The sequence below is a fragment of the Lepisosteus platostomus genome, chromosome 6 (assembly GCF_059453375.1).
Source record: "Lepisosteus platostomus isolate fLepPlt1 chromosome 6, fLepPlt1.hap1, whole genome shotgun sequence".
NCBI classification, from domain to species: domain Eukaryota; kingdom Metazoa; phylum Chordata; class Actinopteri; order Semionotiformes; family Lepisosteidae; genus Lepisosteus; species Lepisosteus platostomus.
Window position 1 is genome coordinate 44,292,924 of NC_142616.1, and position 20,154 is coordinate 44,313,077.

General features: G+C 41.4%; 2 protein-coding genes across 12 annotated transcripts in view; both read left to right on the plus strand.

Moving 5' to 3' along the window:
* Positions 1-14,154, plus strand: part of LOC148661775 (uncharacterized) — a 29,619-nt gene extending 15,465 nt beyond the window's left edge. For all 7 annotated transcript variants that reach the window (XM_088636014.1, XM_088636018.1, XM_088636020.1 and 4 more), the window contains 15 exons: positions 1,040-1,119; positions 1,362-1,475; positions 1,915-2,082; positions 3,395-3,497; positions 4,270-4,357; positions 4,626-4,767; positions 5,210-5,303; positions 6,163-6,339; positions 7,220-7,314; positions 7,836-7,923; positions 8,158-8,295; positions 8,788-8,865; positions 9,289-9,375; positions 9,631-9,699; positions 11,290-14,154. In XM_088636014.1, the coding sequence (XP_088492140.1) occupies positions 1,040-1,119; positions 1,362-1,475; positions 1,915-2,082; positions 3,395-3,497; positions 4,270-4,357; positions 4,626-4,767; positions 5,210-5,303; positions 6,163-6,339; positions 7,220-7,314; positions 7,836-7,923; positions 8,158-8,295; positions 8,788-8,865; positions 9,289-9,375; positions 9,631-9,699; positions 11,290-11,478 (1,710 nt within the window). In that variant the 3' untranslated portion in view covers positions 11,479-14,154. The remainder of the gene's footprint in view (positions 1-1,039; positions 1,120-1,361; positions 1,476-1,914; positions 2,083-3,394; positions 3,498-4,269; positions 4,358-4,625; positions 4,768-5,209; positions 5,304-6,162; positions 6,340-7,219; positions 7,315-7,835; positions 7,924-8,157; positions 8,296-8,787; positions 8,866-9,288; positions 9,376-9,630; positions 9,700-11,289) is intronic.
* Positions 14,155-15,639: 1,485 nt separating this feature from the next.
* The window catches only part of sema4gb (sema domain, immunoglobulin domain (Ig), transmembrane domain (TM) and short cytoplasmic domain, (semaphorin) 4Gb), a 73,408-nt gene continuing 68,893 nt past the window's right edge, over positions 15,640-20,154 (plus strand). For 3 of the 5 annotated variants that reach the window (XM_088636023.1, XM_088636021.1, XM_088636025.1), the window contains exons 1-2: positions 15,640-15,758; positions 16,350-16,479. The gene's annotated coding sequence lies outside the window, so the exon portion shown is untranslated. Of the gene's footprint in view, positions 15,759-15,967; positions 16,015-16,349; positions 16,480-20,154 lie in introns of all 5 variants that reach the window. The other 2 variants (XM_088636022.1, XM_088636024.1) reach the window with 2 other exon arrangements.

Consider the following 20,154-nt stretch of genomic DNA (forward strand, 5'->3'; position numbering starts at 1 on the left):
GGCCTGTTCTTGCAAAGGCAGAAGAGTTGGGAGGGGTTGGGAAAGGGATTATAACTTGCTTTAATGTGTGTCTAGGCATTCTTGGTAAACATTTTCCTCAGTGTCTGCACGGTCACCTGTTTGCCTGTTATCACCTACTCTGTCCTTTCTTCTCTTGAGCTCTATATTCTTGCCATCTTACTCTCTCACACGCTTGCAAAAGGCTCGGCAGCCAAAACACTGAGCTATGAGGCAGCACTGCTGATTGCTCCATCACTTAATTGTATGACTCACCAGCCCTTTCAGTGAGGACTTCCTACAACAGTGTAAATTAGACGTTGTGTTCAATATGCAGGTTTACGCTAGTAACGTGGTGCTGTAATTTGGAAAATGTGCTCAACCATGACTGTACCATAATATTTATGTATTTTCAGTGTCACTGAACTGCATTATAGTCCTCTGTTTTTAGCAGACTGCTAATGCAGACGTGAGAGGGGATGGGGGTCCATCCACTGGAGCATGTATTTCCACCAGTCAGGCTGCCCTCCCATTTAACCTTTGGTTTGTTTTTGGTTCCTTAGATGTGTGCTGGGAAATTAAAACTCCTTTACACTGTTGTGGATGAATCAGTCCTTTGACATCACTTTTGGATGTTGTTGTATTTTCAAAGGCTAATGTTTTAGCAAATTACATACATTACTTTGAAACAAACATTTTCTGAAAATTTGAACTTTCTGAAAAATCGAATAGTTTTGCACACTAGTTTCCAGCTTTCACTATTTCATAATTAATTCATAATTCCTCTCGGAAATGGGTGAGAAGTTAGGCTTTTGTTGTTCCTGGTATCGGACAAAGTTTGAAGCAGCCTGCACCCGATTAATCAGATTTTATCCCTGGTGTTAACTATGTCCTAGTGGGTTCAGTCCCAAGGATACGAAAGGGAGAGGGCCAAAGTTAAGTTCTTGTATATTGCATTGAAAGGTCAAGGAAATGAGGAGAGCAGTGTTTGTTCTCTCTCTCGTCTTCCCTACCTCACTCACATTTATTCTTTTGACTTCAGGACCTGCTGGCCAACACCCGACCGTTAAGTTACAAAAACAGCCTGGAGCGCCTGCTGAAGGAAAAAGAGCAAGACCAGAGGTGAGCTGACTTTCTGTTTCAGCGCTTGCTGGCGTTTGGTCATTCTGGTGACTTGAGCTAGGAACCCTGATATGAGTGCAGTTAACAAGGTATTAGCACAAGACCACGTGTCAAGCTATGGAAGAAGGACTATTACCCAGGATTCTCCAGGCTTTTGCCGCTCTCTGTTTTCTTGCGTCATGCACAGTTGCATTTTTGACCTTCCTTCCCTCAACGGGCTGATCGTGTCTGATTTTTCCCAGGGTGAAGGACATTGAGATGAAGTTAATACTGTCCTGCAAGGAGGACATCCTGAAGCTGACAGAGGAGGTAGAGAGTGGTGCTGACGAAGAGGAGAGTATATTGCAAGAGCACAGGTAACCGACACATTTTGCTTACACCAGTTTTTAGCACTGTTCTGTAAAGGTATAATATAATAACCACCTTAAAGCTTTCATACCTGAAATTCATTGCCAGTGAATTTATTTGATAGATAATTTGATAATTTGTTTGAATTAAATGAGCTCAGTCTGCCACTGCAGCCACAGAGAGGAGGACTAGTGTACAAGCACTCCTTTCAGAGCTGTTTGTCTTTGGACTAGCTGTGATGGGTACTTTATCAGTTCAGAGTGCCAGAAGGAGTGTGAGGCCTGATGGGAGGAATTGTGTGTCTTTCATGTGCATGACTGCAAGCTACCTTTCAGCTTTTCAGCATGGCCAGAGAAACAATATTAGCCATTTGGGGTCCGTCTTATTTCATGATTGTGCCCCCTCTCTCAAACGGAGTGTGAAAGTGTCTTTTATTCTTGACTATAGGGAATTTGTCCAGAAGTTTTCCATTATTCCCAACGCCATTCCCGATCTGCATCCAGGAGAGGAGATCTTCACGCTGTCAAATTTCGGGAAGCTCTTCAACCAGCACAGCCTGGACCTGAGGAAATGTGGAGTTATTCTGCAGAATGACACCCAGAAAATCTTTATGCAGTAAGACAAACAGCATGAATACTGCCTTTTTTCTAAAATGTTAATATACTTTTATGTACATTCGGGCTATGTCAAATTAAAGAAGGGTAGGCACTTGTTTTAAAATAAGAAAACGTGTTGATGCTGGGTGTGCTTTGATCAATATATCTGTTTCCATCCCTGTAGTGTCAAACAAATGACAAAGTTCAGGTGTCTGTGAAGTAGAAGTCCCTTTATTCATATGCATATGGAAGTCTGGCTTGCAACCACCAGAATTAAAAAAAATAAGTAGCTGAAGATGGTCCTTTATACCTTAAAACACAAAGAGTTACTATGACACATTCTAAACAAATGATAAGACAGCAACACCTGCCAATTAATTATATCTAAGTTGCAGACTAGACAACAGTTAGTTCTTTTCATGTTCTGGGCGTACAGCCACCTTACCAAATACATGCCCTTATTTTACTGACCAAGGCCAGGCAGCATCTTTATATACATTTGAGCACAAAACCTATGTCAAGCAACTAAACTGCATAGTTTGCAAAAAACATACAAAAACATGAAAATGATATTATTATCCCACTTCCTGGGCATCTCTCTTATCTCTTCATTCTTCATCCCCAATTGTAATCAGGTGTTTCTTCACTGGTCTTGTGTGTTACTCACATCTACTGTAGACAATGGCTTCTTGCCTTTGCTTTGCTTCATGTGATCCTTGTTCCAGTGCACTGAACCAGTTTGAAGTTTAGGGACAGAAATTCCTTCAGTTAGCACCTGAAAGAGATGTGCAGTCCATGTCTCCAGGTCTCTTTAATAATCTTAATTATCTTATAGTACTTTTCATGACACACAATCTCCATGGCACTTTGCAATAAAACGAAATACAACATGAATATGCGATTTTATACTACAAAAGAAACAGAATTAAAAGATCTGTAAATGCAATTTTTTTGGCCAGATTTAAAAATGCTGATTGACTGGCAAGATCTGATATGAACTTGGAGATCCTTCCAGAGCCTTGCAGCACCAGTACAGAAAGTGTGCCACACAAATAAAAACCTTGTACCTTTAGTGTAGTTCTCTGATGGATACAGTCAGAAACAAGAGGAGGACTCCCCATGTGGTAGTAGCTAATTGAACCAAGATTCTCATCTAGCCATTTCTTGAAAGAAACCAGGCTATCAGCTTCAACAACATGGGTGGGTAGTCTGTTCTATATTCCCACAGTCAGATATGCTCGGTTGTCAGTCAGAAATCTAAACTGGGAGTAGGCTCACTATAGCACTAGCTCTTCCCTCACCACAGTGCTCCTGTTGTTGTTGTTCTTCAGAGTCGGGCCTGATGAGCAGACCTTCCTCATCAGCCTGGGCCTGTTGTCAACGGCCTACCGCACTGTGCCCTGCCACCCCACCATGTCTAGATGGCTGTTCAAGGTAAGTCTAGCTGACCGGTATTACAATCAAAGGGATGGCGTGTAGGACAGATCATAAGTAAAATTACAAACCAAGGGAAGACATTTGACTTGACAGCAGCATTGCCGCCTTGTAGCCTGGTCTCTGGAGTGAAGCAAGGCTGGGTCTGGTCTCTACTAAGGACTTTGTACCTAAAATGTGCAAAAGAAGATGTCACTAAATTTTTTTCTATATCACCATTATACCAGAATATCCTCATACAACAAATTGTTTTGTCGTAATTTTGTATGAACTCTTTTTATTCACCTTTCTTCCAATTTTAAAAGTTCTAGTTATCATTATGTGTTCACCGATAATGGTCAAGACTTGTTGAATAGAAGACGAAGCACTGGAAGAAATAAACAATCAATTGAAACTAAATAACATAACAGGATGTGGGCGTGTGAAAAAGCTGAAAGAGTAATATAGAAAAGATTTGGTTTGTCTTGTGACCTGGGGATGCATTGAGAGGTCTGAAGGAGAAGACTGGTTTGTCTTGAGATGCTGCTGGTGTGTGGTTTGAGAAGACCAGTTTTTAATTAAATTTACTTGTTTAAAGTCTTGAAATTACTCCTTAAATAAATTGTTTGCATATCAAATTATCTCCTTGGAATGACACTTAAAGGCATTTATTTCGTCTTCAGTGTCTTGGAAGACTCTCAGGGGCTCTCCTGTACTTGTGGGGCATTTCCACATTTCTTACATATGTCATGTTTTGACTTATATTTGTCCTGTGTTAAATGTTTACACACAGATGATGTCTGTCCATCCAGACAGGAGGATTTCTACACAGATCCTTTGCGGGATGAAGGACATAGCCGTTCATGCTGCTTGTCAGATAGGTATGTCTGTAACTGCAAAATAAAGAGACCATTGCTTTGGACTTGTCTGTTGTGATTAGTTTGTTCATGATTATCGGATAAGACTGTTTGATGAAATTCTTTCTTCAGCACCGACCCACCTATCAGTGACACTGTTAAAAGTGAATATGCAGAAATGGCTTTATTTTTAATTTTCATGCTCGGTAAGATCCAGATAAAAGATAATGGAGTAGAGACGATTTGTTTCCACAAACGTTGATTGTGGAATTTGTTTAATTTTGGATGTTAGTGGAAAGGAAAAGCCGAAGGTTCCTAGTCTGGACACCCTCCATTCAGGACGTGCTGATGGTCTTCCTCAACATGGGAGCCTCCTTCGCCAGTCTCTTCCCCCTGGAGACCCTGCAGCCCAACTTCTCTGAGGGGGACCTTATGTGAGTACCGGGCCGAGTACCAAGTGACAGGGCTTCTACAGAGCTACTGAAAACAAGTATCTGAATTTCCTGCAATTTGATTTTAGTTTAGGCAGAATTGATTAACTAATTGTTTAACCCTTGAGTTTTTGCTGTTGATCCATTCCAGTGAACAACTGACCAGACCAGTGATCTCTTTGATTTGGTCACACGAGTGTAGGTTTGTAAAGGAAGGTTAACAGCAGTTTTCAAGTGTGGGATATTTCACAAAAATGTAAAATACATTTAAAAGGATTTTAAATTGCTTATCCTATTTTGTAACAATAGTGTAGCAGATTTTGCTTTAATTCTGCCTACTGGTAATGAAATAGATATCAAAAGCCCTAATGTGTGTTGCATCTCTTCATTTAAATATCCCATGCAGTCAGTCTGATTGAAGGTTTTTATGTCTCCTGTGCACCAGACCTGAGGTGAACACCAGGACAAAAGATTTGGCAAATGGCAAGGAACACTGTCTGAACTTCTTTCCAGAGCACAACTTTGTTAATGTAATCAAGGTGAGCTTCTACAATGCCAGTGAAGAGCTTCTCTGGAGTGCAGGTTGAGCCCCACAGATCAGACATCACAAATTCAAGCTGAGACTGGGATTGGCCAGGTGGTAGCAGAGCTGTTTCATAAAAACAGCATGTAGTGTATTCTCTCACAGCTGAATCCCTCCTTCTTTTGATGCTGACTGCAGTAGAGCACTGGGGCTCACAGTGTGCAGACTTGCACAGATAAGTCTGTGGTTTGTGGGAAAGCTGGCACTGCCCTCATTGTGCTTTGCAGAGTTGTTCTTGTAGAGCCACGTTGAGGTGAGATGAGATGTATGTTGTTGTGTGATAACAAAACCAGAGTACCTGGTGATGACCTACATTAGCAATGGGAGAACATACCATTAGTTGGCCAGTCCTTAATTAAACCCAAGAGTTAGACTTAATTAAACCCGTGACCCAAGAGTTGTGACCTAAGGGCTAGCCTCTACACCACCATGCTAACAACTTGTTTTAATCTCAGACTGCTTTTATTCATGTTTCTCTTTATGTTCTTATTGTTTTGATTGTGTTCTTCTACAAGAGAGGTCTCTGTGCAGAACATTTCTAAAGTCAGAGAAACCTTGGTGAAAGTTCTTGAGTAAAAATACATTTTGAAGCTCTTTGTTTTGGATTACCCATCACTCTAGGTAGTACACACCTATGTTAGGCAAAGAGGGTAGTCTGCTGAATTGGACTGATGCTTTGTCATCACTGTAATTCTGTGATAATGAAATTCACACTCAATCCACAGCACATGTACAATAGCATACAGCTTAGTATAGGTAGTAGCATTCTAGGGAACTTTCCAGACAGGGTTTGACGGTGTCTCTTTGTGTTTCAGTACCTGGTGGTGTGCACCTCGCTGTGCCCTAAGGCCTACAGTGACCGGGAGCTGCTGCTGCTACTGTCTGTAGTGTGTAGGGTGAGCCTGGAGAAACAGCTCTGCCTGCTCCCCGTGAAGAACGTGAGCTGTCTACTGCACTACCTGCTCAAGAACATGAGGGACTGGGACACTCAGGCAAGTCTCCTGCACCGCCCTGAGACAGGGGAACTCACTCTGATGCTCTTGCCTCAGGCCTGCAAGTCAAGCAGTTCCAGAGATTCACTTTGCATGGGTTTTAAGTGCTGCAGGATTTTGGATGTTAACCAATAGCAGGTGCTTTATCTTTTATAAGTTTAATTGTGTAGAAAAGTCATGAAGTTAATTTTGTTTTTACTTGTTTGCGTTCTCAAACAATATTAAAGAACCTGCAGCTCAATCTTGGATCAGATGTTTGAGCTGTGGGAATCTGTGTAGGGAACATACTCTTAAGATGCAGGAATACAGAAAATCTTCATCTTCATTCACTGCAGCTGTTGTAGAGGCAGCTTAACTACCTTTCACCCCTCAAGCCTCACTTGGAGCCATGCCTACCCAGCAAGCTACCTGCAACTCTGAACATTTTATAGCTTGTTGGAGCTACTGCATCATGATATCTGCAGAGTGAAGGTTTTATTTCTTAAGGTGGGTAAGGGATTGAGACCCACATCTTCTTTTCTCTCCAAACTGACCTCTCACCCACTCTGGCAAATATCTTGACTGCAGGAATGCTCGATCCTGCTGTCTCTGGGCATCATGGTGCCCCTTCACTCTTTCTTTGGCCAGTATTAAGCTGTGTCATATAGTTTAATTTGACCTTCTATTTCTAGCACATCAGCATCTTGCCTCTGTCCATGTTGCTTTTGTCCTTCTTTTGGACCTTACGATGCAAGGCAAACGTGTCTTCTTAACGTAGGTGTCTGCTTTAATGAAACCTTCAATGAATGTGTCATGATAACAGACACACAGCAAGTTGAAAATGAGATTTAACATGTATGAACTTCAGTTTTCTTGACACATTGCTTTTTTTTTTTTCCAGTTACCTCAGGTTTGTCTGACTGTGACTGACCTAGCACACCACCACCACAACCTGCGCAGGCTGGTCCATATTCTGCCTGATAGTAGGCGTGGCAAGTAAGTAACAGAAGTGGGTGGAAGAACTGCCTGTGCTTAGGGTGTATTATTTAATTATACCACCATGTTATTGTCTATTCACATATGGAGCCAAGCCTTCACTTAATACCATATATAAAGTGAAGTATTAGCAACTTGCCGGTAACTTTAAAGAAGAATGCAATTTAGTACAGATCAGAACACTGTGCAAAAAATAACTTAAATCTTGTGCAGTTGTTCCTTGGTTGAACAACAACACAGTGCAGTATAGTGGTTAAGAAGCACAATTACAATGCAATGTGTGTCACCAGCAAAATAGAAAAAGTAGAAGGTGAGTACAATCATTAATCTAGGGACATACAGCAGTACAAAAAGAAGCTCAGAGTAGTTGGATCAGGTGGCAGGGCTGGTTATATCAGTCTGTAGGTTGTCTGAGAGTATTTACAGGTGCAGGTGTGAACAAATAAAATAATTAGTAATTATTTTATATAAAGAGTATTTAAAATATAATTAGCTAATATGTATATTCTCTTATTTTACAGGCTACTCAGGAAGCATTTAAGCCTATCTGTCATCTCTAAGATTTTGAACAACAGATGCACATACGAGCCCAAAAATGCCGAGCTACAGGTGTGTGGAATATTCTCTGTACCTTCACATAAGCAGTTCATTTAGGCACTTGGCAGATCACAGGATTACATTCTTTAATCTGGACAGATAGAAAGGATGCTGCTAATTGTTGTGCCACTCAGGAAGTGAGAGGAGTGCTGTGGCGTGCCCTGAGCTGTGAACTTGCAGCTGCCTGCACACCGGGCGCAGTGATGGGCGATGTGCTTGGTGCTGACACCTCTTATACTTTTTCAGCTGTCAGAGCTGCGCCCTTTCTTGTCCCGGATGAAGCCCTCATCTTTGTCCAGAAGCATTGCAGCCGAGAAGAGGAGGGAGGCTGTGGGAGAGGGGGACCAGGTTGAGGCCGAGAGCTCGGCAGGCATTGACCAGCAGGTGAGGAGGATATCCGGATAAGTGTTTGCCTGTGGGCAAGAGGGGGCTCCAAAGGAGTCAGGACTTAGTTTGTAGAGAGTGATTGTAAAATAACTACAGTACCATAAAAAAGTACACAGGTCCTTTGTACAGTTTTCACATCTTACTACTCTAAAGTCTGCAGTCATGACACTTTGAAGTAGCAATTAATACTTGTTTCCTATACAACATACTCCATGTATTCTAAACAAAAGAAAGAAGTGAATAATATGCAAGAAAAGTGGAAAAGTCACAATTTTTCTTGTGCCAAAAAGTTTAGTTACACCAAATTACCTAAACTGGCCACACGGTTAAGTGGCTTCTGCGTGCAATAATAGAGGTTTACATGGTTTCAGAATGAACGTTGTAGAGTTCTAATTTTCTAGTGACAGGTTTTTAATTCTTTCTGGATTGCTTATATCAGTAGCTAAAGAGTGTACTGCCAAGTGCTGACTTTGTGTTTGCTGCTTCTAGGCCTATTACCTCTGCAGCAGCCTGCTGGCCTTAACAAATGAAGTGTCTAATTATGATTCCATTCCTCCTGAACAGAGGGTGAGTGTCTTGGTGGTTGAAGGTTTGATTTACTTTGATCTGTAGTCTACTAAGAAATTTATTTTCCTAATAAAAGTCAACCAGTTTTAGAATCATTCACATTTTAATGTAATCCTCCATCAACTGTTTCCATTTGGTAGATTTAAGTAATTTTAGTGAAATTGATCACTGAAGGAAAGTTTCTGCAGGGGAGGACTTGAAAAAAGTAAGTGCACCTGACAGAGAGGGTCCTTTAAAATATCTTTTTTTATGTACAGTTTATTAATTTAATCCAGATTTTGTCAAATGTTGAAAGAGTGATTTTTCAACACATTATTTTAACTGGCTCATCCTCCGGTAATGACTGGAATGGTAAGACAATTTCTGTCAACACAAATGGGTGTTGGTTTAAGGTATAATAATATTTCAATTCTTGCCTTTCAGGATCAGCTGCGGATTCTGTCGGCTGAACTGGACAAACACATCAAGTGTGATATCAGGGAGAGTGATAAGCTCCTGTACAGGAGCAAGGTTGGTACAATGTCTGTGATTTTTTAGCTTTGAAGTGTGTTAAGTGTGTTAAGTGTGTTAAGTGTGTTAAGTGTGTTAAGTGTGTTAAGTGTGTTAAGGTCGCTGTCTTTGGGGATATCAAAGCTGTGCCATGTGTTGTCCCGGAGGGTCTGTGGACAGGTGTGGATGGGAGTGCTGCCCTTCTTGTTGCAGGTTGAGCAGCGGTAAGGTCACGTAAGGTAGTAATGTTCATGTCGGAAATGTCTTCTCTTGCAGGTAAAGGACTTTGTTGCTCGGATCTACACAAGGTGGCAAGTTCTCCTTCAGAAATCCAGACCTCAGCAGGTATTGACTTCTGACTACTCCATATTGGGATTTCAATGTTCAGTGCAGTTGCTCAAATGCCTGGTTTTTACATACATTTTGTGCTCTGAAAAGTGTTGTGGTAGACAGCTTCCAGCATACTGCCATATTAAAATCAGCTCACACATAATACAGGGCATTCGGTTCTTCAGGAAAGGACCATGTGTTTTCTTTTGCTCATACAACTTGTTAGCAATATCTCGCATTTTTCTTTAAGTTTTAATGTGTAGAAGACTGGGAAACATTTTTGGGATTTTTTTTCCATATTAATATTTTTCAATGTGCACCACCCACTCTGAGAGGTTGGGGACAATTTGCCAGTCCTTGTTTTGAAGTTGTGTTGCTGCAGCTGAAGGCTGTTGTACAGTGCCCCTTGTGACTATTCCAGTCTTCAGTTGTCCTTGGGCTGTTCTGGGCACTCGCTGTTTAAGATTCCCCAAAAGAAAAAGAGTATAGAATATAGAGACCGTGACTAACCACATGACTGGTTTGCCTAGGTTGTTTATAAAATCTCTTGGCATTTGCTGTTCCAACAGCACCCACTCCACACTTGTCAGAACTGCTGTGTGAGCCTGATAAAATGGTCTGTCTTTTCCTGAAGACCTCATATATATGTGATAAATACCAAGGAGACAATTAAACAGACACAGTTAAAGCGTGGACTTGTAGTTTGACCATGGATGCTCATGCACAAGCCTGACCTTTTATACCACAGACTATGAAGTGTTGAGAGTGATGTGGATGTTTGCGCTGTGTATAACTGGAGGGAGCTCTCATTCAGTGTAGCAGGGCTCTCTAGATCATCCTCCGACTGGACAACAGGAATCCTGCCACTATAGGAACTGAGTTAAACTGTTCTTCTAGGTGTTGTGCTCAGGTCCTGAACACAGGCTCTTCTGATGCTCATCCTTGGACATCTTAACTGACATTGTTTTTGTACATGACAAAGTCATTGTATATTCAGGGTTTTTAAAAGCTGATTTTCAGAGTGTTATTTAACTCAAAGTACAGATGTTATACAGAGCCCTATAATTAAACCAGCTAAAGTAGTGGCTGGATGGAGAGAATGCAAGGCGATCCTGTGATCTTCCAGGAATTGGTTGACATTGTCACTCTTTGGTGCTGTAGAAACTCCCTGACTTGGTTCTTAATTTCACCTGTTGTTTTACTGCTGACAATAGGTCCATCCTCAGATCTAGTTCTCCATGTAGGAGTTGAATCTTTCTCTTTAGTAATACAACAATCTGCTGAGAGGAGACTCACAAAGAGAAATTGGACGCGGCTGTTACTGTAGCTCCGCACACAGTCAATTTTGAGTTGGCACTTCTGCGATGGAAATGCATCTGAATTTTCAATGTTAAGTGTGTAAAAAAGGTCACTGTGAAACAGGAGGCGAGAGCCAACTACAGTCGATATATTGTGATAGTATTGCTCCTTGGGCAAAAATATAAAACCTCGAGCAACTGACACCTGCGAAAGATATTTTTTTATGAAATGAGGGGGGGTTGAAAACGTATGGGAAAGGAAAGGATGTGTCTTGCTGCTGTCACTCAGTTCCTGTGCCTGCTCTAGGGCAAGCTGTATGACTACTGGGAGCCTCCACCAGAGGATGCCGTGCCACACAGTATCGAGGAAGAGGAAGAGCAGAAAGAGCTGCTCACCACAGAAGACTCACCGCAGATGGGACTGGAGGAAGCTGGTGCAAGCCCTGTGGAGGTCGAGAGGTCTCTTCCCTCATGCGGACTTGATAATTTCTTCTGAACAGGGGCGACACAGTTGAACACTTGTTTTAAAAACTTAAGGGCTCTGACAGACTGGTGCCTTAACACATGTTGGACTCTCACCACCATTCCGTCTTCTTAGCAGCTCTGTGTTTTGTACCCTTTGTCATGTAAACTTCATTTACTCTTCACTTTCAGGTGTTGAGGGCATAATGTCCTGCACAGGCACTGCATGGCTTCAGGCATCTGTGTGGTGCCAGCAGCCTCAGTGTCGAGTTGGGTGTTTGCTTGGGACAGGTCCCACACATCACTCAAATTAGAATCCAAATCCGGCAGTGCTCAATAGCTATTGTTTTTTTCTACTCTCAAATTTTAGAACATGTATTGTCAAAACTAAAGCCTATACATATACAGCACTATACAGAGCTATGACAATATTCAAAATTTTAACTTATAGCCAGGGATGTATTTGGTTCTAGATTTTGGTGAACCAGGTGCTTGCCTCATTCCTGAAAATCTGCTTGTTCAGTCCCATCTGATTGCCAGCTGGATAGCTACTGAGAAACATGCACATTTACTTTTTTATGCTGTCATGAACTTTCATCATAATATATTGTATATGTAAAACAGGGAAAATTGCACATTTATCTTTCCCATATTATGGACCAATGCAATAGGTTTATAAATTAACAATGAATAGTCAGGACTGCTCTCCTGCCTCTCTGATCTTCTAAGTGTCACAGCCACTGATTTTTGTAAGCTTTCAGTTTAACTTAATTTGTGTTGATTTATTCACTTTGCTGGCCTCCCCTGCAGTGTAGTGATGCCAACATAGTGTAGATAGTAATTATTCAAGACCCACCAGACACGTTCAAGAGTTAACAAGACTAGGCAATATCTAGAGCTAATACTAGTTAAACTAGCATTCAGTTATCATAAGCATTTATTTTGTAAGCCGAAAATATTGAACTCTATAATTGACTCTTTCTGTTTTTTATATATTTTCATTTATTTTTGTCTTATAGTCTATGCTAAATGCAACCAACATTGTAGTCTTTGTGATTGTGAATATCCATGGATATAAATGTCTTAGAGCACTGAACTGTTACTACAGGATGTTGGAGTTCTCTCTGAACAAGTGTCAAGGGCATTTGCTGTTTCTTGAAAGCTGAATTGATGCTTTAGAGGCTTGGTGAGAAAATCAAGATGTGTAACTAGCCTGTAGGTGGTCGTAGTGTGCGTGAGAAGCACCTGGTCTGTGTTGCTCTCAACAGAGGTACCAGGAAAGCTCCCTGATGGGAGGAACACACAATGTCAGATTCCTAACAAGTACATCGATTAAGGTTTTTACTTTTTGTCTAGAGCAGAAAACTAGTCTGTATTTTCCAATAAGCTGTGAATCTTTTATAGTGTGGGCATAATATTAATTTAAAGGATAACAGTCCTATGAAATACATTGGAAAGAGTTTTAAAGCCTTAATATTATGATCAAATAATAGGATTGAGGAAATTTAACACATCAAAGGTCGCTAAATTGACATTATATTACACTGACATTGCATTCCTATATCAATAGTATGAATCCCAAGCTTTGTGCAGGATAGCTTCCTCACTGCAGGGGTATCAGACAAAGTCTTGTTTTCTTTCTGTGCAGCACAGATCTTTTTGAGCGCCTCTTCTGTTTTATGTCCCTTTTTTTAGAATGAGTCCCAGTTGGTACATGGACTATGGGCTGCTTTTGTGTACATTTTGAACCACTGCACTTTGAATCTTTAAATTGTTCCATTTTTTTAAAAAAAGCTTTATTTTAGCCCCAAAGTGTGACTAGAGTTGTAGCACACTTTAAGCCATGCTGCTGTTATTTACTGCATATTTTTTATTTATGTGTGTATATTTGGCTATACCAGAAATCTTTAAACTCTTCTACCTTGAAAAGTTAGAAATGTTTTTTAAAGTTTTTCTAAATGTTTTGGTGTGTCCTAAGTAGTGGATGGAGAGGTTCTATCTAGATAATACTTTTGATAAATGAGAGTTAGTACTTATTTTTATGTTCTGTAATAGTTACATCTTTCCTATTTGTCTCAAATTCTTGGAATCTGCAAAGAGGTGGGGGGAGGGTGGCATTCATTCCCCCACATCAGGAACGAAGGTTATTTTCCTAAAGAGAACTCAAACACAGCCCCTGTTGAGGGAAGTATATTGACTTCGTTTTTTGAATGTATTCACTGCAATGTTTGACTTTTTTTGTTAAGCACACAATGGTCATCTGCCTTTTTTGACCCCACTAATACCTTCAATATCTGTCTCTGAACTGCATAGATGTAAGTAAACACCTGACTTCCACTGCAAGAGTCTTGTCCTTTCAGAGCTTTTTTCCTGCCTAGTTTCCAAGCAAAGACAATAGCAATGCACTACGCATCAATGCAAACTGAATGTAAAATGAATTGTTAAACATATTTATTTGACAGAGCATCACTGGCAATATCTCATCAGCCTTGTGTCCTCATGTAGTAGCACCTGCATTGTCATTGTTGTATGTGGAAATGGGGCCTATGTTTGAATTGTTAAGTTAAGCAAGATTCTACTTTTGTCAGGACAATAGTTCCTATAATGTATAATGTCTTTAAATGGAAAAGTTTTTGGATTTCCCTATATTTATGCAGCCTTTTGGGTTTGTTTTTTTTACAAGGTATGGAATTAAAAAAGTTTCACAATGTCTGTTCTGCTTATTTCTAATCAGTGATGCATTGTCAGCAAAGTCCTTATTAGGGGGTTTGAAAAAAGACCAAGAAGGTTGTCTGCAAGGAGCCCCAAAGCAAACGCTGTTCAAACTCAGTTTCTCTGTTAGCCAGCAGGTGGCAGTAAAATACCAGTTCAAAGTTTGAAGTCCTTGCCACATGGCTCTTAACATTCAATGGATCCATTCATATAACATTCATTTATTTATAAAACAAAAAACCATCTCTGTTTCTTAAAATGCTTTATGAGATCAGAAATGGGTATGAGTATAATCTAAGACATTTTAAAAAGTTTAAAGTTGCTTCAAGGTTGTGGATGATCAACTGGCCTGTATTCAATCTTGCAAGGCAGCACATTTTAAATCACGAATGAATACTAATCCTTTTGACAAGATTTTAATTCTGTTTTATTAGTATTTCAGTATTCTTTCAAAGGAGTTCAGGTTTCCAATGTTATTTCATTGTTCATTTGTACAGTGTGTTGAGATGGTTCTTCAGAAAGAGTGAATTTGAGTGTGATGTGCCCCCTTGACTGATCCCTGACCTTTATAGGTCAAATACACAGTCTGGAGTCACAGCTGAAGACGGGCTTTCTGCTGCTGTTTTAGTAGGTCTGGTCTTATTCACTGACCCTCCTGTATGTGAAACACATGGGAGCTGGAATCCCATTCACCCATCATTGAACTGCTTTCTCTAATTCAGGGTCTTGGGGCAGCTGGAGCCTATCCTGGCAAGCAACAGGGTACACCACGACAGCCAAGAACTGCATTTGACAAATATTGCACTTCAGGTGGCTAGGTCTGGTCCTTGAATGCCCTAACCATATTGTTAGTAGTTTTTGGAAACAATTTACTGTGTAAGCATGTTCAATGTCAATTTCATTACTGTAATTTAGAGGTAATTCAGAAAGAATACATACTTACTGCTGGGTCAGGGCTGCCCATTCCTTATCTCATTGGTTAAATTGCTTAATTGATCCCAAAATGTGCACTAGTTATGAGGCAATTGAAACTAATGTCTAAGGTGACCTATAAAACCTAGATTGTGATTCTGTGGGACCAACACTGGCCAAGCCTGCTTCAGGACACCTGCTATCGTTTCCTGTATTCATACTTCAGGACTCCTCCTGTCCTCTCCTCTATTCCTGCTTCAGGTCCTCTGCTGTCCTCTCCTCTATTCCTGCTTCAGGTCCACTGCTGTCTTCTCCTCTATTCCTGCTTCAGGCATGATGGCTGTTGTCGGGGTGTTTTGTACAGCGGCAAGAACTTTTTGTGTGACCTACCAAAATCTTAGCAGGTCAAAATCTTAATCTTAAAACTTAGCTTTTGACATTAGAAGGAGTAGTGTTATTTGCTGTAAGATTGATTTCTAGTCCATCTCTAGCCTTCAGCAGTCTGCTGATAAGATGAGGCAACGCTATGGAGTCGAACTGGGCAGGTTTCCTCTGCCAGGACTTTACCCCCCACCTTGGTGGGTCTTGAGCTATTTGGGCATTGCGACAACGTGCCAGCTCACTACCATGCTCTTTTTGTTTTTCTGTTTGGCCTCAAGACATTCTTCACAAACGAGTCGCCTTCTTCATGTAAGTACAGCAATATTAATTTGCCCGGGTTTTATTTTGGACAGTGGTATCAAACCGTATCAGAAATCTGTTACCATTTTTACCTATAGTAGTAATGTCGATTCCCTGTCGCATTTTGCGTTTACTTGCGAGATCAGCTTTATTTTTCTAAACACCGTTCACAGTTCACACTGGCTTAACAGCACACCTTTTATTTTTGTTTTTTAAAGGTTAAGCGGTGATTACACGCGCTACAGATCTTCATTATATGTAACAGGTGAGGTAGTGAGGGCTATCAATTTTTTATCACCTTGACCGATATTATACTCAGGTTTTCCGTGCCTGGCACCTTTTCACTTTTTTGTCTTTAATCGATGTCTTCCTCAAGTGTGGAAAATAACAGATAAACCGCATATAACACAGCAGAACTGACCATATTGCGTCAAGAGACTTCTCTTTGCGCACCGTCGTGCTGGAGAGGACAGGGGTCAAAACTAGCCTTGTTGTGCCCCAGCGACAGGAATAAATATTAACGAGCAGAGGCGTGTCTTCAGACACCTGGGGGCGCCGGTCCTGGACTGCTGAGCTGAAGCGAGTCTCGCTCGCTTGCAGGTCCAGTGCTCCGCTGTTGTGCTACACCGGGGTTTTGAAAGAAGCGTCACACACAGGAACCGAAGGAGCAAGAAAACCCGTATCTGGTTTCGTCCAGTGACACTTTTCGCTCTGCGCCAATAATAAACAGGTAAGTCCCCAAGCTTACGACGTCTTTAATTTTTAAATCCTTGTACAATTCGTTTTAATTAAACCTGCGGTGTGCCGCGTAGCGAAAAGCTTGCTATAGCAACCATATGGGGAATAGCTACTCCGCCGATCACAGAACAAAACAAGCCGTTTATTCTATCTGCATTTGAAGGTCAATGTATATGTTTATTTTATATATGGAATACCTATAAAAATACATCATATTTTTGATACACAGATTTTAACTTGGACATCGAGTCAATTTATCGTTAGTATGTATTTTGTGTAGCGTCTTTTCAATGCAGAGTTGAAGTGTGGAGTCCTGTTAGAAAAATCATGCAAACACGTCGATTTGCCATAGATAAAAATCACGAAATGCTTCATATACGAAACTTGCTTGCGATACCGGAGCTGCGCGAGTGCGGTGGGACTGGAGCATCGCGTGCACGTGCCCGTATTAATTGTGCTCCCAGGCTGTGCTGAATGTGCCCGTGTCCCACAGCCCAGGTTAAGGAAGTGATCCCAGTGACGTTGCCGATCTGCTTACCGGGCGCCAAGTGCAGTATTCAGTCACTTACATCCGCACCCGTTGATACAATAGGTATATTTTCATGAAGCGATGTAATTAAAGTACTGTACTCGGCTTAAGGGTACAGCTGTGCCTCACCAGAGATTTAAACCCACAACCCTCTGGTCAAGAGCCCCGGGGCCCCTAGTCACTCCTCCGCATTACTTCTCCTAACTCGGGGTGTTGGACGGGATGGCTTGAATTGAAACAATGACTGCTTACTCAGCTGAGTTTTTCTTGCTTTACTTCCTTTGATTTCGGGAGACTCAGACCACTTGTATCCACACTTCAATCATCACGTGAATCTGGATTTTAGAGTAGATCTGTTCATTGCAGGGTACATTAGATACATAAAGTTAGTTATCCTTTGTGTGCTTTTTTTTAAATAAATGAGATGCACCGTTTGTTATGTCGACACTGCTGCTTGTAAGCTTTTTCTCTCTCAGCCTCTGTAAAAAAGAATTGGAGACATTTCAGTGTTCTATCGGGGATCCATCTAGATTTTGCTGAATCCATTTTCCTTTTCTGTCTGTTTTGTTACAGTGTTGCCTAACTTGTTTGTGCAGAAATATCCAGGAGCGTCCTTTTCTGTAGCTGTTAGTATATAACACATTTGTGTTTTGGTTTGCGTTCACGTTTCTGAAGCGAACTGTACTGTTTTCCGAATGGATTGAGCTGAGACTCTTACCAGTTCAGTTCAGTTTTTTTGTTTGTCAACCGAACTTTGATGCTCCCACCTTTTTTCACATGAAGCAATGTGAAACGTTAGTTTTCTCTTCACGGAAAAGCCGATTTAATCGTTTTTTGAATGGAGAAAAAGACCTTTCATAGCCAAATGATAATTTTTCCATTTGAGCACAAGCTCTTTAAGTTAATTGTGTAGTGGCTCCAGAGTTCAACCTGTTAATTTGTAGCATTCTAGCAATTATCAAATGTATCGCATCACATTGACCTGAAGGAAGAATTAAGGTGGATTTGCAAGAAAGGTGCTTCATATGGTTTCAGCCAGAACTGGTAGAACTAGAGTGGCACTCTGGAGCAGTGGTCAGCATTGCTGCCTTGCAGTGCTAGGGCCCTGGGTTCAATTTCTGGGGTGCTGTCTGCGTGGTGTTTGCATGTTCTCTCCTTACTTGTGGGGTTTCCTCCAGGTGCTCCATGTGTGCGTGAGTGTGGGTGTGTTTGTGTCTGCCTGCCCTGCGATGGACTGGTGTCCCATCCAGGGCGTACCTTGCCTTTCACCCATTGCTTGCTGGGATACGCTGCAGCTCCCCCAGCACCTTGTATTGGAAGAAGCTGTTAGAAAATGGATGGGGAGGAGTAACGTTTGGGGTCTCGCAGGTCTCTGCAGGAGTGTGTTCTGGACCAGTACATTGAACTGTTAGTTCCAAGGAAATGTAACAGTAACTCCAGTGAAATTAAGTGTTCTGGCTTGCTTGTTTTGTTCTAGAAAGTTCTGAAAAATGACCCAGTCAGAATTGTCTATTATGGCTTAATGCAGATTGATGGTCTTTCTTCTCCCTCTTAAACCCAATTGAGTAAGTGTTGTACTACAGGATTCTATGAACAAAATTAAATATCCTAGTTTGGAATAAACCAAAGCATATGTACTGGCAGCTAACTTCAGTGCCACACTTTGTCCTGGTAATTGCTGTGCTAGTGCTCACGGTGAAAATGAACTATGATAATTAGCATTGTGAGAGAGAGGCTTCGTTTCTGCAGTGCACCATGGTTTCCACCTCGAAAGGTTTGTACAAGTGACCTCATTACAACGACAAGGCTTTCTCATGCTGCTTTTTCACCCAGTAAAAGGAGATGAATGTGCTTTTCGCAATGCTTGTAGAGTGAGGTCCTTCCTGGAAACACTAGAGTGGTGCTAGTTCAGATGTCAGTGGGGTTTGGATCCTGATCTTTGCCTTATAACTTACTGTGTGTGATCAGGTGCGGGAAATTATTGCAGCTTTGGGATATTGTGATGTAAAAGTAGGCAAACAGATAAGCCGTGCATTGCAGGACTGTTCGAACCAGTTTAGACTTTGCAGTTTACAGCTCATTGTATTGAATCCAAAACCTACTGTATTTTTTCTGGGATATTTTGACTTTGCTCCCTTTTTGGATTCAATTTGCATAAACAGGTTGGTGATATTTTGCCTGATTGTTTTTCTGCTTCATCAGGGTAACTTGCGCAAGAGCAGCAGTAGCAGCTAGAAAAACCTGAAATGGATCAGGTTACTGTGCAGCTGGAGTCTTATCTGTGACTCTCAATGAATGGCATCTTATTCTCAAAGCTTCGCTTTAGTGAGATATTAACCCTGGGTTCCCACCCCTGGAGGTTCAGTGTAACACAATACCTCAGGAGACAGTGTGGGATCTGTCATTTGGAAACTCAGGGAATAGTTAGAATTTCTGCTTAAAGTCACAGTGAGGACTGTGGCTGAGAGGCTGGATGTTATTTCAGTACCTGTGCCCGTTTTGTGTGTCTGAAGCTGCACCCACATTCTTAAAGACCCCTAATTCTCCCTCTACACTGTAGTGGAAAAGCCAGACAGCCAGAGGGCAGAAATGTTAAGAGAGAACTTTGTTTTTCAGACCCCCAAGAAAAATATATCGCATATAGAATTATTTTGTTAATATGTTTATAGACCTATGTTGCAAAGCAGCAATAACCTGGGCTGGATTCAGGGCTTGCATCAGTTCTAATTTTTTGGGTTCCCGTTCTCTCTTTTCAGACCCATTCCCAGTTCCAATTCCAATTGACTGTAAAAAAGGGAGTGAAATTTTGGGAACGGGTTTGGAAAAGTGGGAATTGAAATGGAAAACCTCTGGGAATTGACCCCAACCCAGGCCCGGATTCCCTCAGAAGGAACCAGAAAAAAAGCAGCAAACTGAAGCTAATTGGAATGCATGTCAGTGATTCCGTTCTGGTGAGTTCAGGTGACAGTGATAGCACAGGGGACTGGACCAGTGTCCTGCCTTTGGGTGCTACTGTGTGAGTCTGTCTGGCTGAGGACTGCAGCTCCTGTGTGCTGTTCGATAGCAGTGTGTTAATACGCATCAGCTACAGTCCACTCCAGTGGAAAAAGACTGCTAGAAACAGACGCTTACTGATTC